Genomic DNA, 25,551 nt, shown 5'->3' on the forward strand with positions numbered 1-25,551 from the left:
TCTGGTATTATGGGAGAGGGAGAAAAAGCTTCCTTTATCCACTTTCTTCACCCCATGCATAATTTTATAAACTAACACTTTGAGTTCCGCCTAGCAGCAAGTTGGTAATGTACTGCAATTTCACTACTGATTTTTGTAACTGAAGCTTCCGAACAGCCTTCAAAGGGAGCCCCACAAAGTGCTCACTGCAGTAATCAAACCCGGATGTACTACTATCTCTATATGCCGTATGGCTGCAGTTGATTATGAAGCAGATGATACCATTATAATTTTGTATTTTCAAGTTAACATTTGGATATGGCATATAAGCATTTGCAATTGTATTTATAAATCCCTATCATACTCATTCACAGATTCAGGTTTTTTTTGGTATTTAATTACTTACTACATTACCTACTACCCTTTCTGCCAAAGTACTCAGGATTTTAAAAGCACAATTTAAAACACAAAATTTAAACAGGCAAAAACCCATAAACGCAGCCTAAAACTCTAAATATCAACTCCATCTAAAATCTGCTTAAGGCGCAAAACTAAAATGATAAAAGCCAACAACACACTAATAAAATTTGAGAACAATAAAATCCAGTGAAATCCTGCAGTACAGCAAATAAATGGACAATAACAGAAAACACACAACCCTATGGGCCCTTCACTTAAACCATCACACTGGAAACAGCCCTGCTCAAAGGTCCTGGGGGATCCAGAGATCTGTCCACAGAAGGTGCTGATGGTCAGAGATATTGTCCACATTCCCCTACACACAATAGTCCCAATACAGGAAACGTTTATTCCCAGGGATAACTCACGGAGATTAATAGCCATGTGGGCCAACTATGGTTCCTATATATAAAGACTGGTCTCCCTAACCTCCCCATTGCGATTAAGACCTTTCATTCCATCTGGTGCCTTCCATCTGCTCGCCTAGCTGGGTTGTTGTATTGTGACTCGTATGTTGGAGGCACCTAGGTAAATTAGTATAATGAGTATAACGAAAAAGGCGAAAAATTTATACCATCTGAAGAGAAACCAGTATGTAATGAGTATAATTTTATAGGGCTATTTTAAAATGTTTTAATGTTTTCATTGATTAATATGACTTTTATATTCTGTAAGCTACTCTGAGCCTGGCTTTGGCCAGGAAGAGCGGGGTAACAAATGGAAATAATAAATAAGTAAGTAAGTAAGTAAGTAAGTAAGTAAGTAAGTAGAGAACGAAACTGCTCATTCAGCAACACAGTCCCACTGATTAAAGAGGAAGAAGAGGGGGATTTTGTCCCCTTCCTCTCACATGAACAAATGCAGTCCCTCACATACCTTGATAGGAGCCTGTGCAGGTCTTTACAGATCAGTCCCAGCACTATGAACTGTGTCTGGGTACCAACTAGAAGGCCAGTGCTATTGATCTAAAAACTGAAGAAATATGATCCTCAGGGCAGGCTCCTGTGAACATTTCTGGCTACCACCTTCTACACCAACTGAAGTATTCAAAGGCCACCCCACACAGAGCATGTTACATGAGTGCAGTCCTAAGCACAGATACACACTTCTAAGCTCATTGATTTCAATGGACTTAGAAGGGTGCAATTCTGCTTAGAATCATATAGAGTTGGAAGGGACCACCAGGGTCATCTAGTCCAACCCCCTGCACAATGCAGGAAATTCACAACTACCTCCCCCACACACCCCCAGTGCCCAGAAGATGCCTAAGATGCCCTCCCTCTCATGAACTGCCCACGTTCATAGAACCAGCATTGCTGACAGATGGCCATCTAGCCTCTACTTAAAAACCTCCAGGGAAGGAGAGCTTACCACCTCCCGAGGAAGCCTGTTCCACCGAGGAACTGCTCTAACTGTTAGAAAATTCTTCCTAATGTCTAGATGGAAATTCTTCTGATTTAATTTTAACCCACTGGTTCTGGTCCGACCTTCTGGGGTAACAGAAAACAACTCGCAAAAAGCTTAGGACTGCAAGGATGCCACCAAGGCATGTGTAAAAACTGTGTCCTCAGGGTTTGTGTCTCTGTGTGTGAAATGTCACTGAGTATTATTTTCAGAAGGTGGCACACTATCTGCAGTGCTTTGCCCATCTGGAAGCACTGTTCTTTTCCTGCTGTTCTTCTACACAGATTTCACTCCTGTGTAGGAAAAATCATCACTTGGAAAACAATCCCCTCAACCCTGCCATTGGCTGCAAACAGGGAAGAAGGCCGCAGACAGCAGAGCCAGCTGGAAACAACCCATCCTTATTGAACTTTGTTCTAAAACCAAGCCTTCAGAGCAGAAGTCAGCCCCAACCCACAGCAGCATTAAAAGGAGACACTGCCGTCCTCTCAAACAGCTGATGCCAACCACCACTGGAGACCAGAATAAAGGGGTCGGATGGACATGATCCTGATGTGGTCTGGCAACTGCTTGCTTGCTATGTTTTCAGGCATGAAGAATGAAGTTTCTTGCCCAGCATTCCAGCATCTGCTCCTGTTCCCAACTTTTGCCTTTTTTTAATATTGTGCGCCTCACAACATCTTGAGATGTTTCCTCACAGTTGCCTAAAAACAGTTCATTGAACATGTATTTAATATACTAAATGTATAAACTTGAAGCTTTCATCCTGTGCGCATGCAGGACTTGTCTACCCCTGCAACAAAATAAGATGGACTGTAACCCTTCAGATTGCAGGAGGAAGATTACATTTTTCAGAGTTCTCCTAGATGAGCAGATCTTCCAGATTTGTGCATTTATCATTCTGGAATTTTACTCTGTGCCAAGTTCCGCTCCTTCTGAATTCCAGTTTAATTAGAAACATTTCTAAATTCAATGCTGAAATTGGAATGTGTGCAGCCTGTCACCTGTAGGTCACTACCTGTCTTTTCACCTTCTCTCTGTTACCAGCACCAATGTGCATACTGATTAAAAACAACACAGCAATAAAGCAATCTTCATGTAACTATATGTATGATCACATCAAGATTCTTTTTTTGCAGTGTTTTATCAATGCCCATGAACACTGGTATGATCAACACAAAGTTCAGCATTACAGCTCTGAATTCTTCTCTGGCCTGGTGTGTAAACCTAGTCCAGAGAAGAACCTCCCCTCCTTCCCTTTCTCCTACCAATAGGATTGCCAACCTCCAAGTGGTGACTGGAGATCTCCCGCTATTACAACTGATCTCCAGGCGATAAAAATCAGAATATGACCTTTTTGGCAACTGGACTCTATGGCATTGTAGTCCCTCCCCTCTCCAAACCCCGCCCTTCTCAGACTCCACCCCTAAAATCTCCAGGTATTTCCCAACCCGAAGCTGGCAACCCTGCCTACCAAGAAAGCATATTAGTTGCTAGGGAATGTTCAAACTTCCTGATGAATGAATCTGTCCTGATCTGTCCTAAGTTTTGGTCCATAGTTCAATTCAAGCGTTTCACATTGGATCAACCATGCAACAAAATATAAGAGAAGTAATGTAGCTGGACGATGAACTGCACCTTTTCCATTTCAGGTGGAATTCTTGGATGTTTCATCAAATGCTCTTGGAGCTTCATCAAAAGCTCCCTGCAAACAGGAAAGCAACGCAGCAGAAAGTGAGCTGACACAGAACTAGATGTGCTAGATGGTCTTCTTACAGACAGATGTTTTTATACAGGAAAGCATTAAAAATGTGCCCTTTCCCTGCAGTTCAAAATGGTACACACTGTTCTACCATCTCAGGACTCTACCACCTCAATTCTGGTCTCAAATACTGTGTCTTTGCAGTTGGGGATGTATGTTTGGGGCAGGTAACTACCACATACTGCAGCAAATGAATTCACACATTTAAAAATTTGTGAAAATGCAGGTTTCAAAGAATACATATGGATGTGTGTGGTTTGAAAATTCATCGATTGCTTTAATAATAAACCTAATGCTAATGTTCATAATATAATTCCCACAGGGGATAGGGTGCTGTAGTCATTTCGCTGCGGAATAATGCTGGCCAAATCAAATATTGTTTTAATTCCCCCTTCTGTTGCTTTTAAATAGCATCTTTCAATGATTCTACCCTGCCAAAAGACGACTGCCATTCACTCAAATATAATGCAAGGAGCAAAAACCAAAGAGGTTATATTCAGGTGGCAGCAAATGACCTTTATGTTTCCAGATATCTGGCTTGCTTATAAAAGTCTTTAGCCTAATGCAGACATAAGGATGAGGATCTCAAATCATGTATTAGAGAGATCATGCAGTAAGTTCATATATCTCCCATCTTCCCGACTCCAAATTATTAATTCCTCTGCCCTTCCACTAATTACCTTAACCACAGTTGAGGGTTACTTCAACACTGGCCTTTTAAAAAGGTTAACATTAATCAACTTCCCTTTCAATTAGAGTCTGCATCTAGCTTCAAACCCTGCTTATGTTCAGAACACTGGTTAAGGCTACCCATAGTTAAGGACAGTGCAGACTAGAGAAAGGCTTACCTTCCACTCATCCTGATTGGTACAGAGCTCAGGAAAGCCAAGAAATTTGCACAGGAATAAATGAAATTAAAAACAAAAACAGCTTGGCCTCGTTGCAAGTTCAACTTCAGAATTAGTTATATGATGTCTCCTTCTCTTCTTCCCAATATCACCCCCCACCCCCGCCACGTGCTGATGTGTTGCTAGTGTGGCAGGCAGGCACCTGGCCAGCCACTGAATGTCTGGGAAGATGATCTCTCTTTCACATCTATTGCCAAGTGCCCTGAGGACTACATTTCCCAGGGTGCCATTGGAGTGCTCTAAGATGCAGCAGAAACAACATGTAAGGTGTTTGGGGAGGTGGGGCGACCTACCTGAAAAGCACAGATCACTCACAGTCCATTCCCTCTTCCCACAGCCTTTAGATAACTCTACAGAAATTACTCTACCTGGTTTCTGAGTCTGTGCAACCAGTGACTACCATCTTGAAATTATTGCAAGAAGTTACAGCAAGATTAGCTTGTTTCATGAGCAGACACAAGAGGCACAAGAAGGTGCATAAGTAGTAAGTGTCAACTCAAAATCTCCAATGTTTTTTCTCTCTGTAACTATATGCCTTTTAGCTATGAGAAAGCAGTCTGTAATTGTACAAACAGATACATCTAGACTGCCTACTTGAAGCCCAATAGCCTGTCGAATGATAAATTGTGAGAGGGATGCAAGCCAAATCAAATGGTGATCAAGCACCCCTGTTTACAACCTCTGCCAGGAACTGAGATCAGGAATGATTGTGCTGTACCGAAGTAACATTATGCAGGTAGATCATGACTAGTTTCTGGTCTGCTTGACCAAAATATGAAAACTCAGATTCCAGAAACAGAATCTTCATGGTCACCCCTACCAACTTGGTTTGTCACAGACCCTCAACAACAAAGGCTGCATAATCTGGCCCCTTTCTGGACACACACACAGCTTACCTCACAGGAATCGATGCAATGAATGACTTTTGGATCTGGATGCCATTCTAATTTTCCAGTGCACACAATATTCTGAAACAGAAAGGGGGAAAAATAGTATCAGCAAACGTCAGTGTAATTCACTTTTCCCTAAATGGCCAATGAAGTATTCACCTAAGTTCTACAGTGATCATTTTTAAAGGTTTTTAAAGATTCCATGAGAAGAATTATTGAGTCCACACACAATCTAGTATTTCAGGTTTGAGGGAATATATTTGAAAATGCGCTGATAACAGTGAAGAAGGAGGAGAAGAGGAAGAAGTCCAGTGACTTGCATATTAAACTAAAGGCCTCCAGACTTACACTTCTTATGAACTCACTGTTTCGGACCCATTTATCCTCAAGTCCCAACATCATCGTTCAGATTTTTGCAAAAATGCAGACGTCACATTTAGTCTCCCACATTTAGCATGCTGAAACAAAAATATTGTTTCCACATATCTATGGACTATGCATTCTGAGCACAGAACTGAACTTTTCTCGGCACAGAATTTGAGTTTTCTTGGGGGCAGCAACGTTAGTAATTTACTAAAAATTAAATGGAAAACCACAAAACCTGCAGGGCAGCAACAAGGATGCCCACAAGCCTGGCTGCAGTGAGTTCAGAGGAGGAGCGTTCTGCAACAGAGCTACTGACTCCTCCTCTCCGAGGAAGTTATCTTGTTATAAGTAAAATTAGGGGTGATGATCAAAGATGGATGATAATAGAACAGCAGTGAAATGGCAGCAGACAATCACAGCCATTCCCTGCCCGGTTTTCAGTCAGGTTTCAGTACTTCTTGAGATAACATTTGCTCGTTCACTCACATTGCCCTTAGTTGCCCTCATACCGACCACACTCCCAAATCTGATTAGCTACACACGGCACTTTGACAGCATGCCGTTCACTGCGTGATTGTCCATGTGACAAATCGAAGCAATATCTAGGTGGTGGGGGAATGATGCCAACAGGGATTGGAAAAGGTGCAAATATGCATGAAACCATTTATTTTCTGGAAAAACTTCAGACCCACCAAAATATCCAGTTTCTACCCCCCCCCCCCAAAAAAAGGGTTGGATCCCATAGAAGATTTCCACAAGTGCAAACAGGGCAGCTATTTTCACCTATTTCCCCCTTCCTCTATAGAATTTCAGCTCCTCCCTTATGCCATTCCTCAGAGTACCCTGTCCCCCAAGAGCAGCATTTTGGGGAGGGGGCACTTTCAGCCACAGTGGGATGGGGTGAAGCAAAGAGGTTCTGGTCCGCTGATGAAAATTCCTACTGTCGGCAGAGATGTTCTATGGGATCCAAGTCAAAATCTGAGGGCATTCAGCACAGCTCTAGGAAGTATACAACTTCTCTAGCGACACTTCAAGTGCTATTCTTCAACCAGCTTAGCTTTCTTCACAGCCTCAGTCCCCTCCACTGTTCTTTCCCCCCTCTCTGTATGGCAAGCCCCTCTTGGAACAAACCTGACCCAATGATGCCACCGTGTTTGGCAGACAAATCAGACGGGGAGGAGACGCAAATCAAAAACTTACACACAGAGAGAGAGAGAGAGAACAAAAATACGAGGAAAAGAATTTCAAAAACCAAGTGCTTTAGTGACAGCTCCTGGCAAGGGTGAATAATTTCGTTCCACAAAAACAAGCCCTCCTCCCCACATTACAATCTTGCTTCTGTCTTCCTCTTTATCCTCGAATGTCTCACCTCATAGGAGGATTTGGAGCTGGACAAAGGATCATTCCACAAAGAACCTGCAGTGGGATAGCTCAAACTAGAGAAAAGTATCCCCCTCCCCCAAATTCAGAAATATCATTTCCCCTCACCCACCCAACAAGTACACCCTGGTCTGAATAAGAGAGTCTTTATCCTCATCCCCCTTTGCTGAACTGTTTCTTGTGATTCGCCATGGGCTTGATTTAGCCTGAAGCACAGGAGACCTCGAAGTCATGACTGCAACTTCTTGAAAGTTCCCAGGAGGGGAAGGGCAATCTTGGATAGGAACTCTGGCTCCTGGTGGTATTATCTGCTTTGGTTTCTCCTTTTCCCAGAGCCTTCAACATGCTTCTATTTTATTCTTCAAAAATATTATCCTCAACGGACCCAATTTAGGGAAAACAAAGGAGTCATAATCTTTGAGGTATTTTAGCCATTCCATTGGAGAGAGGAACTAGGGGAGGGGTGCTTTCTAAGTTTGTAGTTAGCACCAAAATTGGAAATCATAGGTGAAGATTCAGGAGATCAAAAACAGATCATCTCAAGACAGCAGAAATTTAGCCGGGGAAAATAGGGAATCCAAGGTTGTGCTCAGGCCGATACTTTTGCCACATTCCATTTCACCCTTTGCTGCATTCAGTATTCGCCAAAGTTGTTGTTTTTTGCCTCAAAAGCATAATTGGGAAATGCCCCTGAAGATCCATACCTTTTTAGTGACTGTTTGTAAATGTTCACAGCAATCTATTTCCTACTCCCCCCTTCTATTGCTGTTTTTGCTTTTTCTCATCTGTGTCGTTCCTCCTCAAGTCCTCCTAGGCAATTAGGGATCTTGTACTAGATCCGATGACAACAAAATGTGGCTGTCCCACACACCAACAGCCCTCCACGTGGCTCTCATTGTTGCTACGATGCAGACATACGCATTGGCAGCGTACTGTGAAATTTTTACTGATTTTTTCAAGATTATCGGCAGGGGGCATGTATATAGCAGTGTTCCCTGCGCTTTCCTTGCCTCAGCTCTCCGGGGCTGCACTTTCCCCCTGTACCCTCTGCGGGATTTTTTGGGGGGGCCAAATCTACCTCACAGAGTTGTTGTTGCGAGGATAAAATGGAGATGGTAGAATAATGTCGTAAGCCGCTTTGGCCCCTCGTTGGGGGAGAAAAGCAATGGGATAGCAGCATCTCAATAAAATATCACTGTCTGAATAGAACACAAAGAACTTTTTGAAGACGACATCCTCCCCAGATGCTCCTTTCACAGCAGTCTCCTCTTCACCATAACCCTTAACTGCAGCCTCCTATTAAGTTTCCTCTTTCATTACCTTTAATGCTTTACAGAACAATCCTAAACAGAGATACACCCTTCTAAGCTAGGGCTGCCAGGTCCCTCTTCGCCACCGGTGGGAGGTTTTTGGGGCGGAGCCTGAGGAGGGCGGGGTTTGGGGAGGGGAGGGACTTTAATGCCATAGAGTCCAATGGCCAAAGCGGCCGTTTTCTCCCGGGGAACTGATCTCTATCAGCTGGAGATCAGTTGTAATAGCAGGAGATCTCCAGCTAGTACCTGGAGGTTGGGAACCCTATTCTAAGCCCACTAACTTCAGTGGACTTAAAAGGCCATGAGGGCTAGATCATGACTGGGCTCGCAGCTCTTGTTTCCCCTCCCTTCCCATGGCTGTTTCAGCACTTGAAAACGATCAGGCCGATCAGGACCTCGCGGCATTTTAAAACCTCTTTAAAACGGTAGCAATGTGGCAGCCACAAAGATGCCATCGTGTTTCGTTTGGCCCTTAGGTTGTAGGCAGGATGAAAAGCAACACATTTTTTTTTAACTCAGTCCTGAACAGTTTCCCTTGCTCTTTACCTGGATTCGGATTGGTTGCAATCTGTGGTCCATGCTGTCGACAGTGACATTTTCAGGCAGTGTCACAGGATCGCTGAGCGGAATTAGACAGGAAGGAATGCACACAGCACCTGGAGTGGGAAAGAAATACAAAGCACACATGTTTCTGCATTTCACGATATTTCCTGGATATCATAGATCTTGATTTGGGAATCAAGATTTGGGAATCAAGATTTGGGAATCAAAGGGGTTAAAACAGCATCATTGCTCATATAATATGGTCACTAAAAACCCTGAGAAGCGCTTGCAGAAGTGTGAGAACCTCTATTTTTATTTTTAAAAGGAACAGTATTTAGACCACATGGTTAGAGCGAGACATGTCAGGTGAGAATTAGAGGAGTTGGGATGGTACTGTAATGCCCAGATATATGAGCTGGTATAAAATACTATGTACTCATATGCACACACCTGGAAGCTTTGGGGAAGTTGGCATCCGGGAGCCATGAATCAACAAATCATGCTCTCTGGGCCTGGTACGGCCTCACACCAGTAGAGAAAAAGCTCTAAATTACCTTCATCCTCAGGAATGTGGTTTCTGGTTACAAGCTCACAAGATCAAGCACTCGTTCAGTGACGCCTTCGGGCAATATCTATAGGCTATGCTAATTATCGTGGAGTAGACACCTAATGTTCATTGGTGCTTTTGTGTATCAATCTGCTTGTCAGCAGCTATGGGCCTGCCCCATCCGAATGCATAAATGATACTGACTTTCCTTTGTTCTCTCGTGAGTAACCTTGCATCTTATCTGTGGTTATTTCACCCCAGGTCTGTGTTTAGCTAAATAAAGAACTGTTGCTTTAACTTAACCTCCTCTTGTTGTCTATCATTGGGCACTATAAGACAACCAGGCATTTTAGTACATCCCCCCCCCCAAGCAGAGCTATCACTTGCAGCCTATATCCCCCAAGCCCCATCTCTTCATATTGCTTCCATTTCGCACCTAGCTTATTAAGAAATAAAAACCAGACCAAAGCTTCTACAAAAGCAACCCAACCTCAACAAAATACATGCTATTCTGAAAACTGAAAAGATACACGTTAAATCATTTTAAGCAATTTTATGGAAATGCAACCAATTTTTTAAAATCATGGGATTGCAGAATCTTGGAGCAGTGCTAACTATATGTGATATGCAAATGTGCATAAGATAGCTATACAGAGAATGCCTATAGATTTAACTGGCATTCAAAGGTAGTATCCAAACTAGATGAGACATTTGTCACTAGTCTGGTTCGGTATAGGGATTATCTTGACCTGGTTTGTACCAGTTTACAGCCAAACATTACTATCTTGAGGTAGAGTTTGCAAGCACACTGGGGGCAGAGTCAGATTGGAATCACAACATCAGGGAAGAGGGGGCATCATCCTTCCCCTCCTGCACCGTTTGAAACCCTCCCTCCCCCAGCACTGTGGCCCCAACCCAAATCAGGCCCTGGCATCCTTTTGCAAATATTGTGTCAGGACAGCAACATTGGCCTATAAAATTGATACATCGAGTCATAAGACATCTGGGGTAGTTGCCCTGGGTCAGGAGTCCCCCTCAATGAAGGGGGCTCAGGCCATGGGGAAGACGTGCACACCCTTCTGGGGCTCAGGCCATGGGGTAACCGTGCACACAGGTGTTCACCGAGTCTGGCAGCTGGCAGGGCAGCAGCCCCCTGTGTTTACCCCCTCCAGGGCTTGAGCTACCAGAGGTGATTCCCACTCACCTGTCTTGTGCACAGTGCAATGGCCTCCTCTTGATTGGGCCTAGGGGGGGCCCAGTGTGGAGGGGAAGACAGAGGAGGGGCAGTGATTCTGGAGACCCATGTTGGGCATTTGCCCTGGGCCTCAGAATCACTAAAAGGACCCCCAGACCAGCCTCATACAGAAAGTATATCTAGTTTGGACCCAGGTCTGTCCCATTAAAACAGCTCTGTGATCACCTTAAACACTAAAAAAAACCACTTCTTGACTATGAGATATTGATAATTGTATTTATGGCTGCAATATTACATCCCCTCATTTAAGAGGGAAACGCACATGAGGAGTAGTTTTCCTTGTGGATGAAGCTATAACAGAGGAAGAAGTTTTACAGTTATATATTTTGTTATCTTGTAAAAACAATGCACATATAGTCATAAAGATTTTTTTATATATCTATGTACGGTATATCTTTGAGTCTGCAGAGTTGATTGCTTAGACCACTGGCTGTAGGGCCGAAACGCATATGATCAGAGTCTAATGGTGTGATTTTATGTCTTATTGTGTTATATGAGCATGTCAATTTGGTAGGTTTTTGCAGGGCCCCTATAGGTGTTATATGGGGTATTAGATTTTATCCTGAAATAATACATATTTGCACTTACATAATTTTAGATTGTATAACCTTTGGCCTTGGATGTTTGTTTATTTCTTCTTGACTTTTTCGGTACTTAATTGGGTAGAGATGTAGCCATGGGGGAGTGTCTCTTTTTGGGAGGGTAAATTGAAAAACGGAAATATATCTAGTTATACTTTGCTTACTGAATACCATAGAATGCATAATTTATAACTTAGTTAGCAAGTAACCTAACACTAAAGCAAAAAAAAAGAGCTGTCTTGGCATGTAAACTGATGCTATATTAGCACATTTCACGCATTTCAAAATGAGTTTTTCATAGCAATCAATCAGATGCCCAGAAAGACCACAAGCAGAGTCAGAGAAGCCAAAAGCTCCCTCCATAGTTGCCTCTCTTACAACTGGTAATAAATCTCTGAATACCAGTTGGGGGGGGGGACTGCAATTTTCTAACACTTAGAGCATTTCCTGACCTGACCTGGATGGCCCAGGCTAGCCTGAACTCGTCAGATCTCAGAAGCTAAGCAGGGTCAGCCCTGGTTAGTATTTGGATGGGAGACCACCAAGGAATACCAGGGTTGCTGTGCAGAAGAAGGCACTAGCAAACCACCTCTGTTAGTCTCTTGCCATGAAAACCCCAAAAGGGGTCGCCATAAGTCGGCTGCGACTTGAAGGCACTTTACACACACACACAGAGTGTTTCCTCAGTGTAACAGGCTTCCTCGGGAGGTGGTGAGCTCTCCTTCCCTGGAGGTTTTTAAGCAGAAGCTAGATGGCCATCTGTCAGCAATGCTGATTCTATGACCTTAGGCAGATGATGAGAGGGAGGGCATCTTGGCCATCTTCTGGGCATGGAGTAGGGGTCACATTGGTAGTTGTGAATTTCCTGCATTGTGCAGGGGGTTGGACTAGATGACCCTGGTGGTCCCTTCCAACTCTATGATTCTATGATTCTAAGGCTTTGTCCTCTGCGCACTGTTTTTAGGCCTTCCAGAGCAATCCAGAAACAAAATGCTGATCTAGAGGGACCACTGTACTCTTCTTACACTTTTATCCAGAGGTGAACCTGAAATTTATTCAGATATATAGTCAGATTTACATAAATCTTGAACAGAATTAATACACACGAGTAAATATAGGCATCATGGATCCAATGGACCGTTTCTATGGATATGATGAATTCTGCCCATTGAATGTGACTTTCTCACTTTTCCCCTTCTGCTGCAGACCAAAATCCGCTCTCCCCCCGCCCCAATGCTGGGGGGTACATAAAGGGAAAGGTCCCCTGTGCAAGCACCGGGTCATTCCTGACCCATGGGGTGACGTCACATCCCGACGTTTACTAGGCAGACATTGTTTACGGGGTGGTTTGCCAGTGCCTTCCCCAGTCATCTTCCCTTTACCCCCAGCAAGCTGGGTACTCATTTTACCGACCTCGGAAGGATGGAAGGCTGAACCGGCTACCTGAAACCAACTTCCGATGGGATCGAACTCAGGTCGTGAGCAGAGCTTTTGACTGCAATACTGCAGCTTACCACTCTGTGCCACGGGGCTCCTGGAGGGTGCATAGGGGGCAAGAAAGTCACATTCCCTATTGGATCCAACATGAGGTCCAACCAGCAAAACTTCAGCATTATTGCCCCACTATTTTCAATCGGAAGGAGTTAAGCAAGTGCTTAATTTTCCTGCTGAATTGAACTGAACTTTAAAGCATTTAATTTTGGTTGGACTGCACCCATTATATACTTGCTTATGTCCATGGTGGTACAATTGTTAATGCTTGGCATTTCAGCGACAAACCCTCACAATTCCTGTGGTTCAAAAACCACAGAGAGTCAGACTGAAGGATGATAATTGCCCTTTCTGGCCTGAAAGTCCCTTTGCAAATCACATAGTGCTGGACTTGGCTTTCCAATATGCAAAGATATTAATTGCTCTAAAGCTTACCCTCTGGATAATTTTTTAAAGGGCAAACCAGAGAGGAGGCTGCCAAAATGCACTCAAAATATACAGCCCAAAACCTCTGGGCTGTTCAATAACCTTTGCATGCAAAAAGTGGATGGCCAGCAGATTAATAACCCAAAGCAGAGGTTCCCCAATCTGTTTATTGCTGTTCTGTTCGGCACCACAGTTTGCCTTCTGCTTAAAAATGGAAATTCTCGTCAACACACCCCAATCATCCTTGCCAGATTAAAATATATAAAATCAAAAGAATTTATTTTATTTATTTAAAACATTTTTAAACAAAGTGTAGCTCTAGGAACCACTGGAAACTCTATGGTAAAACCAGAAGTTTCTGGCGATTCCTAGAGCTAACCTTTGTCACTTCCAGGCTGTTCTATGAATCACCAGAAACTTCATGTGTTGCACTGCCCCTATACCTGGCTGACTCTCTGCCTGGCCTCAGAATGGGGCTGGCCTCATCAACTCGAGGTCCTGACTCCCCTAGCTCTAGGGTCAGCCCAGCTGCACTGACCCTCTAGCTGTCTTCCTCCCTGGCCATTTAGCATCTCCTCCCTTAATATCCCCTTCAGCTGCACTAAACCCTGACCCACCCCTGATCCATCTCAGCTGGGTGGAATCTCTGCTTCCCCTCAATTGGCCCTCTTGCCCTCTCTGCCTTCTTCAAAAGGGTAAGTTTTGAAAGGCAGGTGGCAGGGGTGGAAAGTTCTGGCACTAGGACAAGCCCACCTCAAACCAAACTGGCACCTTGGGGAGTGCTCAGTTCATAATGGTTCAAGGTTTTCAGAACTGGGGAGCTTTGTTTGCAAATTCCGACCCACCGCATGCATGCGCACACACTTCCTCTTACAGCTTCCGCTAGTATTTATTCCAGTGCTAAATCACACAGATTCACAGGACAAAGCATGTTGGTTTTAAAATAGTGGCAGTAGAAAGCAGAAAAGATATCTGAAGCATGCTATCTGATTCTCAACTGGGCCCTCTGCCTGTGGATACTTAAACCAGAAGATAGGGGCACACTTCCCCCCCAACAGGTTTTTCTGCAGACTTGGGGGACCCCCTGGGTCTGCAGAAAAATCTGATTTTTTTTAAAATGGGGGGTTTAAATCCCCCCAAACCCCCACCCACTTACCCAGTGGCAGTATAGCAGTCCTGGTAAGAAAGCGGGGGAATGAGGCCTCGCCATGGCTCCCTATGTGCCGGCCAGAGCAGGACTGTGGGGGGGGGGGAGAGAAAGGGAGTGCTCGGGCAGTGGTACAGAAAGGGACTTTGGGGGTTGGGGCAGAAAGGGAGTGCTTGGGAGGCAGAAAGAGAGAGAGAGATCTGGGGGAAGTAGAAAAAGAGAGAGAGTTGGGACAGATGGACAGAAAGAAAGCATTGGGGTACTGGGGCAGAGAGAGTTGGGATGGGGGCAGAAAGAGAAAGACAGCTGGGTAGGGGGATGGAAAGAGCGCTGGGGTAGGTAGGCAGAAAGAGAGACTTGGGGTTGTGAGGCAGAAAGAGAGCTGGGGTAGGGGTCAGAAAGAGAGAGAAAGAGAGAGCTGGGATAGGGGGCAGAGAGAGCTGGGGTAAGCGAGCAGAAAGAAAGAGAAGTGTAAGAGAAGGGGTCGCAGGACGGAAAGTGAGAGGCAAGTAGAGGGAGAGGGGAGGAAACAAAGGTGGGTTTAATGCCCCCTCCCCACAAGTTTCTTGCCAGACCCCACTTGTCAATGTAATAATTACTGACCATTGATCTAGTCCCTGAAATGAACAACAGATGTAGTTTGGCCTTAACTTGGAAATTCTGTTCCAAGGTTTTTAAAAGGGAGTGATGGGAGATAGAAGGAATGGGAACATCACAGATCAGCACTCTTACCAATTCCATAACCTTGGTCGCACTTATACTCTACTGAATTCAGTTCTTGGGGTGGTGAACATTCCCCTTGCAGATCTTCACACAATTTAAATTCATCAGTCCATAATCCATCTTTAGTGCATAGGATAGGGACCTGGATTATAAGAGAAAAAGAAATATTCAGGAAGAGCAATGAATTCAAATCCACTCTTTGTAGCAGCATTCACGAGAAGCAATGCTTCCTGATTTAATACAGCAAGCAAAGCTTGGGCTTAGCTACGCTGGCACAAATGTATTACATGACATTTTTCCCTCCACTGATTTTACTACTGCTATTGGTGGTGCAGCACTGGATTTGGGAAAGAGACACAGGTCATAGAAACAGACTGTTCTATTTTACAGGCTTAAAGGGAGGGGGAAGAGAACATGATTGCTGTTAGAATCACTGCAAAGTTGGTTTCCAATTCCAAATGTGTTAACTAAAATAAAACACTACATATTAGGTTGCCAACTCTGGGTTGGGAAACACCTGGAGATTTTGGGGGTGGAGCCTCAGGAAGGCGGGGTTTGGGGAGGGGAGGAGCTTCAGGGGGTATAATGTCATCGAGTCCACCCTCCAAAGAAGCCATTTTCTCAAGGAGAACTGATTTTCATTGCCTGGAGATCAGTTGTAATAGTGGGAGCTCTCCAAGTGCTACCTGGAAGTTGGCAGCCCTACTATCAGGGTTGCCAGCTCCAGGTTGGGAAATACCTGAAGATTTTTGGGGTGGAGCCTGAGGAGGGTGGGATTTGGGGAGAGGAGGGACTTCAATTCCCTAGAGTCCAATTGCCAAAGCGACCATTTTCTCCAGGGGAACTGATCTCTATCCGCGGGAGATCAGTTGTAATAGCAGGAGATCTCCAGCTAGTACCTGGAGGTTGGCAACCCTACCTACTACATATGTGAGAGAGAGCACACGAGCGAGTATGTGCATGTTCTCTACTCCTTTAATACATACACCAGTCTATTCCATAAACCAGTGATTATGAGTACAGTTTCTGTAGAAGAAAGTGAGGCGCTGGCATTGTCTCCCCCTTGAACTGCTGCCGTGGCAGGGCTGCCTGAGTTTCATCTACTATACAACACAGCCAACAACAAGCAAGCCAGGTAAAAGTGGGCAGCCAGAATTCTGCAGAATGGAAGCAGAAACTGCCAAATGTTTCTGGACCCTTCCTCCAATGGACACTTTGCAGGAACTGTGAATTATTTAGGAACCAATCATACTACTTAATGGCCCTTACCCTCTTACTCTGTGGGCTGCAGCTGAGTACACATTGACTGTCGAGCTGAAAGCCATTGGTGCAATTGTACATTCCTTCAAAGACTGGTGGTGGTGGCTTACACAGCACAGGGACACAGCTGCCTGCCTCCCAGAAGCCAGTTTCCAGACACGCAATACTCAGGAACTTTCTGGGGGGAAAGATTTGAGAAAACACAAGGAAAACTGATTACATCACCGCATTAGAACATCTCCAAAAATACAAAAGATAAAAAGTACCACATTGCGGAACTTGGTACCCATGGTTGGCCCCAATCTGTGGATTTTTCTATCTACCTGAGAGCTAGACATTGGCTATTAGACATAAAGACAGACCTCCCCTCCATAAATTTGTCTAGCCCTCTTTTAAAGCCGTCTACATTAGCAGCCATCCCCACATCTTACAGCAGCAAATTCCATAAATAATTATGTTGTCTGTGAAGAAATACTTTCTTGAGTGCATTTGAGTTCTACTGCCTGTCAATTTCATCAGGTCTCTTGGGGTACTTCCACCCTGCTATAGTCACTGTTAACTAGGTCAGTTGTACCACAGGGTCGCCAGGGAGCTTTTAGCTATGCAGCAACACACCATATCAGTTTATAACACTTTTACCTTTTCTCTCCAGGTGCTTGAGGAAATTTATGGTAATTTTAAAAATGCAAAATATACCACTTGTACATAGTTTCCAAGGAAAGTACCAGAATCTTAGCATACAATTAAATCAATGCCCCAAAGCAACTGTACTGACACAAAACTAAGAATATCCTTATTTCCACAAAGCTTTCTAAAACCAGAAGACACAGGGCTGCCCTAAGCAGTTACACCCTTCTAAGACCACTGACTTGGACCACGTCCTTCTGTACTGTTCAGCCCACCAGTAAAGACCCTCTTCATAAGCCCTGCTCTGTGCCCCCGCCCTTCAGAGATGGAGCAGACGGCAAAATGTGACAGGGCTTCTTCAGTGGCGGCGCCTTGCCTATGGATTGCCCTTCCCCTTGGGGCTTGTCTTGTGCCTACCACCAAAGAGGTCCAGGGATGCTACGCAAAGGCAGGCAATGGCAAAATACCTCTGAATGTCTCTTGCCTTAAAAACCCACAAGGAGGTTGCCATAAGTCAGATGAAACTTGACAGCAAAATAAAAATAAAAATACACATTACACAATGGCAGGCAGGGAGCGCAAAGCTTTAAGGTAACTTTAAGTTCCAAAAACCAACAGTATGTAGTACTCTGCCATTCCTCCTTGCCAGCCAGAGGCTAAATCTCTTTTTTTCTTCACTGGCTATATTCAGGCACCCAACTATTAACTTAACCTACCACTCTAGGGTTAGCAGGAGATCTCTAGCTAGTACCTGGAGGTTGGCAACCTTATACGACTCCCAGAGAGGTGAAGGCCTGGAGCACAAAAATATTTCTTGGGGTAAATATGTTCCCCCCACCCCAGGACTTTTCCACTTTTTCTGATAGAAAAACTGGAAAATTTGAGGAAGCACTGGGTGGGGAACCTCCTAAAAATATGTTGTCTTTTGGAATACAGGAAATACTTTTTAAGTTGAGTTTTAGTCCAGTCCAAATGTCTAGCACAGTGGTTCTCAACCTGGGGGTCGGGACCCCCAAGGGGGTCGTGAAGTGTTTTCTGGGGGGTCGTCGCCACTGTCCTGGGACAGCCCCCATCCCGGGCTGTCCAGGACTAACCCAGACTCCTTGTAACCCTGATCCGTCCGCGAGGGCAGGGAAGACCCCCAAGCAGAGAGGTGAGGAACTGGCCGACCGACAGCCAGAAGGAGCTGGGCTGCAGAGACGCGGCGGCGTGCCGCCGCACACCAGCTGTAGCCCCGCTGCCCAGCTGAGAGGCGGGCGGGCCAGCCCTGGGCGCGGTCGCACCTGCGCCGGGCGGATGATGCGGCAGGATGTGTTGGAGGCCGAGGAAGCTCCCCTGGCTCGGCCAGTTCAGGTCTCGGAGGAGAAGAGGGCGGTCCCCCTTGAGGCCGCTACAGCCACGTTGTTTTTACTTTTAGCCGCGCTTGGGTGGGGCGGGAGCTTCAGCCTGGAATCCAAGTGTGCATGTCTGTAGTATGGCTTCGCTTTTCTGCCCTGAGTCATCAGTTCCGCTCTGGCAAGGCCAAGGGGGAGAGAGTCGAGGTGCATGCACAGTTCAGGATTTCCCCCTCGAACGCGCAGGTTCGGTGAGCAAAGAAGAAGTGGTGACTGGCGGAGGGGAGAAAAAGGCACGAAAAGTCCGAGCGGGATAAGCGGCCCTCGGCTCTTTCCTGGCTCTTCGCTCTCGTGAGGTGATTAAACGGAGCTCCATTTTGTGGGATAACTGCAGTTCTGTGCACAAGCAGTGTCCCAGTCACAAGAGAGGGGGTTTCCTCGCAAGAGCCCCGGCCTGCTTGGAAGAGTTTTTGGGGAGAGAGGGGAGGACAAGGAACGCCGTGCATGCTCAGAGGCACTCTTTCCTCCATGCCAGGAAAGGTTGCCGCGCCACACAGTCACAGCCGCTGCGCAACAGGTGGTAGTACCGTTTGCTTGTTTGTTTTAAACTTTAACATTTAAAGTAATTATATAAATGGATACCCAGGACTGCCAAAAAAACAAATGTGTTTTCTTTATCCTATTGAAAGTGTCATTTATGCACATTTATGCAAATTTATGCAAATGTGACGAGGGTCGCAGGTTACTTGGCGATTGTAAAAGGGGGTCGCGACTCGAAAAAGGTTGAGAACCACTGGTCTAGCATGAACACTTTTATGTAAGACTGTCTGCAACATTAGATAATGAATATCCATGTGTATTATACTGCAGACATACAGAACATATTTTCAAGCATATATTTATTGTTTAAATGTGACTAATGTCCCCAATCGGGAGGGTAGGCAGCGTGGTATAGCCTGATCTTGTCAGGTCTCGGAAGCTAAGCAGGGTCAGTACTTGGAAGGGAGACCACCAAGGCAGACTCTGCAGAGGCAGGCAATGGCAAAACACCTCTCCTTAATCACTTGCCTTGAAAGCCCCTTGCTGGGGTCGCTGTTAGTCAGCTGTGACTTGACGGCACTTTATACGCATAAAGTCCCCAATTAATATTCTAAAAAACAACAAAATATGAACCACCACCAGAAAAGAGGTTTTCCTTTTGTGTTTTCAGTATAACAACATTTGCAATATGCAAACATTCTGCTAGTTTTATTATTATATGAGACTGTGTCTGTCCAAATGACACACTTCCTTCTCTTTATAGTTGTTTTCTGTCTTCAACTTAATTTTTTTATTTCTTTCAGATGACAAAAATTAAGATACACGTGCCAAGGTAGTGTAGAGTGCAGCAGTTTTCAGCATTCCTCTCTCTATCTTTATATTGGGGCGTATTCACAATTTTGCTTGCAGAACACTTAACATTGCAATCCTAAGCAAGGTTATACACTTCTAAATCCATTGAGGCCAATGGACTTATTAGGGCGTAACTTTGCTTAAGGCTGCAGCGTGCAGCATTTAGACTTTCAAATGTCATAATTATGCCAAATAGTATAATATTACATACTAACTTAGCTACAGCTGATGCATTCTATATTCTAAAGCAGTAAAATGCATCATCTGTAGCTAGGGTTGCCAGGTCCTCTTTGCCACCGGCGTGAGGTTTTTGGGGTGCAGCCTGAGGAGGGCGGGGTTTAGGGAGAGGAGGGACTTCAATGCCATACAGTCCAATTGCCAAAGCGGCCATTTTCTCCAGGTGAACTGATCTCTATCGGTTGGAGATCAGTTGTAACAGCGGGAGATCTCCAGCCACCACCTGGAGGCTGGCAACCTTATCTGTAGCTTAGTTTTTGGGATAGATCATGACGGGTAACCATGTTAGTCTGTCAATAACACTAGAAAAGAGCAAGAGTCCAGTAGCACTTTAAAGACCAACAAAAAAGCATGGCATATATTTTCCAAAAAATATGGATTCATTTCAAAATGTTGCATCTCTGACGGCTCCAACAATTGGTTGTTCTCCTGCGGCTAGCAGGCACCAGCCATTATTCAGCAAGCATTTAAGGCCGCAAACTATATTTTGCATAGGCAAGAAGCGCACTTGCAAACACCTTGTGAGTTTAGGGCCGAGCGACTCAAAGAGGCGCCCAGTTCCACTTCTTAACATCTACACCACAGGGAGCAGAATGCCCTCCAGCGAAATCCTCAGGTGCCTGAAAAACAAGCTTGTCCTTAACTAACCCTGAAAAAGAAGAGGAGGGGGAGTTAAACTGCAGCTCTCCTGGCCAGCTATGCTGCCAATTTACTGAGAGGCACCAGAAAAGGATGGGAAAGGGGGTGGGTGAGAGGGAGTGCGCGAAACCTCCTTTTGTAACTCAGCCATTACAATTTCTTCTGATCCTACAAAACTGACATTTATTTAGGATTAACAGAGGAGCCAAAAAAAAAAAAGATCAAAGAGTTTTATGAAGACGAAGAAAAAAGCATTTAAACATTTAAAGGACAGGATTGGAAAGCCACAAAAAAGGCATACGAGGCCCTGCAAGAGCCGCTTTTGATGTCCATCATGTCAATCTTGACAGCCTCACGATCCATACGGTGGGGAGGGGGAGCACCGTGTGAGTATGAGCAGCGGCCAGGCTTGGGTGCCAAGAAAGACAGCAATAAATTAGCTCCAACGCTCATATTATCTGCCAATAACAGGAGATTCCAGGAGTCCAAGCGGGAAAGAGAAGCAGAGGTATTTACTGGTAAACTGGATGAAAACAAAACTGGTCACTGGGGCATCTTTGTCTCTTGTGTTTGCTCAGGAACAGGAAAAGCATGGGCGGGGGAGGGTGTGTGTGGACAGAAGCCCACTGAATGTCCTGCCCTGTATGAATCTGAGAACTTATCAGAGATATCACTGCTTTGGAGTAGAGCAACTTTCCCTTATTTAATGGCACGCTCGGGGCCTAATAAATAACCAGGATAAGTAGTTTACAGAGTACAAGGCCAGGTGAGCAGGCCAAGATTTACTGGTGTGTAGCCAACCATCTGCAGATTTCATGGAGGACTTTCCTCTCCTCCTGCTGAAGACCACTTAGCCCTCTGAAATGTTTGCCTTTCGGGAACAGCACAGGTAGGGTTGCCAACCTCCAGGTAACTAAGTAACCAAAACACACACCACCATACTATGAATACTGTTACTAACAGTCAGAAAATCAGTATGGACTTGGCTCCAACTTGAAGTCAATCACTATAACAAACAGGTCCACAAACTCACTATATATCACAATCTATCACAATTTAGGGCAAAGGTGCAGTGAAAGACACACAACATACAATGCTATATTACAATCATATGTTCACAATCCTACAAGGTATTAATCTCCAAAATATCATCCAGACAAATCTTCATAAATAACTAGTAAGAAGGTAAGATTCAAAACAGTCCATAAGGGTAAAGTCCAATAATATGGCAATCTTCATAGAAGAATGATGAGGGGGACGATCGTTTCCTTTCGTCTTCAGCCCCTTTTCAGTTTGACTCCAATTGTATGTATTCAAAAATCATTTCCTTTCTCCCATTAGGGATGAAAATGCAACCACGTTTAGCTTATTTGCACAATTCCCTAATAGGGATATATTATTTTCAATGCGTGGTCGCCCAGCTGGAAATATCCTGCTATTATAACTGATCTCCAGATAGGGTTGCCAACCTTCAGGTAATAGCAGAAGATCGCCTGCTATTACAACTGATCTCCAGCTGACAGAGATCAGTTCACCTGGAGAAAATGACCACTTTGGCCATTGGACTCTATGGCACTTAAGTCCCTCCCCTCCCCAAACCCCGCCCACCTCAGGCTCTGCCCCCAAAACCTCCCGCCGGTGTCGAAGAGGGACCTGGCAACCCTATCTCCAGATGACAGAGATGAGTTCCCCTGGAGAAAACGACCGATTTGGCACTTGGACTCTACGGCATTGAAGTCCCTCCCCTCCCCAAATCCCATCCTCCTCAGGCTCTGCCTCAAAAACCTCCCACCAGTTGCGAAGAGGGACCTGGCAACCCTAAGCATAGGCGCCAATGTAGGAGGAGGTCTGCAGTGGGAGGGGGAATCGACAGAAATCACACACCCCTTTCTTCTGCAAGCGGAAGTGCCCTCCCTTCTGTTGGAGGATCTGCACAGTTGACTACAGGCCATTATCTTAATGTGGACTGGCAAACCGTAGCATATTCATTTTAATTTGCGATCCAGGTTAGCTGTCAGTGAGCTACAGCTTTCAAGGCATGATTAATTGATTAAGAATTAATTAATTACTTATTTCTGCAGCTAAACACCACCTTTCACAGCTTGTTTACCTGTGCCTTTCCCCCTAGTTTCATACTGTTTGATATGGGGAAAATTAGAAATTCTGTTCAAACTGAAAACAATATGCATTTACGGTTTCTCTACTGTGGAGTAAAAATGAAGTCTGCTCCATCAGGAAGAGGAGAAGAGACAGAGCAGTGGGTGAGTCCTGTCCCTCTACCGTGTAACTTTTAAAGGCATCAACAGGATCTCTGTGTTGTGAGCTGGCAACCCACAATCATGTTCAAAATAAAGCATGCAAACTGAGCAAGTTTATTTTGCAAAAACAAATACAAAAATACATGAAGATGGTTTTCAGAAGATGGTCTTAATTGGGTTTTTTTTTTTTTTTAGTTTACAGGGCAAAAGGAAAAAAAGAGGGGAAAGAAACCCTGGGTTTCCTTGGCATAGACTCTGGAATTCATTTAGTGCACAAATATTAAACAGGGCTGTATACATTTCCAGTTAATGTTAGATGGCCCGCTACCAAACTCTACACTCTTGGTCATTCTCGCTCTATCCTCATTCACCCGCGATGGCCTTTCTGAAGCGTTTCCAGCTCCCACCCTGCAGATTATTTCCATTTCCCTTCCCCTTTTTTATGATCTAACTTTAACCTATTCCACTGTTTGGATAACATGGGTCTTACTGAAGGAAGTGGGGCCAGGGAGGGATCAGACATCCTTACCAGTTTCACCAAGAAAGAGGAGGAGAGAGTGTAAGGAGGGCTATAAGAGACAGGAAAAGCGGCAAATAGTATTTTTTAAAATGCCAGTGAGCAGCCTATGGGCACTTTCTCACTGTTTCACTCATGCGTGCACATGCACGCGCACACTCCTCCAACCCATACCACCATTTTCTCCTCAGAACTCTCTCGTTAGTCACTCTCATAAAGCATTAAGAAGATCTGAAACTCACCCATTTGTTCAGCAAGCAATCTTGAATCTCAGAATAAAAAAGAATGTGCTGAGTTGCAACTGACTCCTAGAATCATAGAGCTGGAAGGGACCACCAGGGTCATCTAGTTGAACCCCTTGCACAATGCAGGAAATTCACAACTACCTCCCCCCGGCACACACACTCAGTGACCCCTACTCCATGCCCAGAAGATGGCCAAGATGCCTTCCCTCTCATCATCTGCCTAAGGCCATAGATGGTCATCTAATCTCTTCTTTAAAACTTTCAGGGAAGGAGAGCTTACCACCTCCCAAGGAAGCCTGTTCCACTGAGGAACAGCTCTAACTGTTAGAAAACTCTTCTTAATGTCTAGACGGAAACTCTTTGGATTTAATTTCAACCCGTTGGTTCTGGTCCGACCTTCTGGGGCAACAGAAAACAACTTGGCACCCTCCTCTATATGACAGCCCTTCAAGTACTTGAAGATGGTTATCATATCCCCTCTCAGTCTTCTCCTCTTCAGGCTAAACATACCCAGCTCCTTCAACCTTTCCTTATAGGACTTGGTCTCCAGACCCCTCACTGTCTTTGTTGCCCTCCTCTGGACACGTTCTAGCTTGTCTGCATCTTTCTACAGCATTTCCCCCATCCACAGGACATTCTAGGCAAGAGAAGAGCAAAGGTGGTTTGCCATTGCCTTCCTTCACATAGCAAACCCAATCTTCCTTGGTGGTCTCCCATCGAAGTACTGACTGTGCACGGCCCTGCTTAGCGCCCAAGCTCTGACAAGTCTGGGTTTAGCAGGCTATCGCAGCATGAAAGGCAAATTTTAAATGAGGTAAATAAATAATGGCTAGAGAGATGATGGTCCTGGTCGACTTGAGGGACTGGGAAGATCTTTTCGAAGGCTTGTAAATATCTAGTTGCACAGTTGCCTGTGATGGGGAAGAATTGCCTCTAGACAACCAGGTGGGAAGTGTTTGTAAACTACTTTTACTCCTTTCAGGCCATAAATATGACACAAACTAACTAAAAAATATGAAGCTAGCAGCCAAGCTAGTAAAAAAATAAATAAATCATCGGCTAGTTACTTGTGCGGCTAGACAACTGATCAGTAAGCAGCTTTGAAAATCTCTCCTCGGGTGATGTCCGGAGGCATTTTAAAGGTAGTATTTGGGGCCTCTTTTCCTCATTCTGCTCCCAGTCATCAGCTGATTTGTAAACTGCTGAGAAATATCCCTTTAATGAAGTGCTTCTTAAATATTTAAACTACCCTTCCGTCCCCATCACAATGCAACACCTGTAATGTTGTGAACAGGAGAATGTCCTGAGGACATGTCGACTGAGACCCTGTAGAAATTTAAGGAGCTGGGTATGGCTGTTACCGCACTAGCTATTCCCAGCGATGTATCAAGAGTTTGGAAATGTTATAAAAAACATCGCTTTAAAAGGGTTTTTGGATGCCACGACTAAAAAATGGTTGGACGACGTCTTCACAGCTAAAGAGGCCAAACAAAGTGCGAACAGTATTTTTTATAACGTTTTCAAACTCTTAATACATCGGTGGGAATACATCAAAAGTGTGAACAGTATTTCTTATAACATTTTCAAACTCTTAATACATCGCTGGGAATACAAGTGCGGTAACCCCCTAAGTTTAGCCTGAAGAGGAGAAGTCTGCGAGGGGACATGATAACCATCTTCAAGTACTTGAAGGGCTGTCATATGGAGGATGGTGCCAAGTTGTCTTCTGTTGCCCCAGAAGGTCGGACCAGAACCAACAGGTTGAAATTAAATAAAAAAAGAAGTAAAAGCAGCGTGGAGTAGAAATTTTTCAGCATGAAAAAGTTGAAAGGGGAGAATTCCCCCTGTGCCATTGTCTTCCCTGAAAG

General features: G+C 44.7%; 1 protein-coding gene across 1 annotated transcript in view; it reads right to left on the reverse strand.

Annotated features, from left to right (window-relative positions):
• The window catches only part of PAPPA2 (pappalysin 2), a 153,570-nt gene that overhangs the window by 24,147 nt on the left and 103,872 nt on the right, over nucleotides 1-25,551 (reverse strand). Inside the window, exons 17-20 of the mRNA XM_056844705.1 lie at nucleotides 16,444-16,612; nucleotides 15,184-15,316; nucleotides 9,008-9,117; nucleotides 5,409-5,480 (exon numbers count right to left, since the gene is read on the reverse strand). Of these exons, the coding sequence (XP_056700683.1) occupies nucleotides 5,409-5,480; nucleotides 9,008-9,117; nucleotides 15,184-15,316; nucleotides 16,444-16,612 (484 nt within the window). The remainder of the gene's footprint in view (nucleotides 1-5,408; nucleotides 5,481-9,007; nucleotides 9,118-15,183; nucleotides 15,317-16,443; nucleotides 16,613-25,551) is intronic.

This window comes from Euleptes europaea, chromosome 2 (assembly GCF_029931775.1).
Source record: "Euleptes europaea isolate rEulEur1 chromosome 2, rEulEur1.hap1, whole genome shotgun sequence".
Taxonomy (NCBI): Eukaryota; Metazoa; Chordata; class Lepidosauria; order Squamata; family Sphaerodactylidae; genus Euleptes; species Euleptes europaea.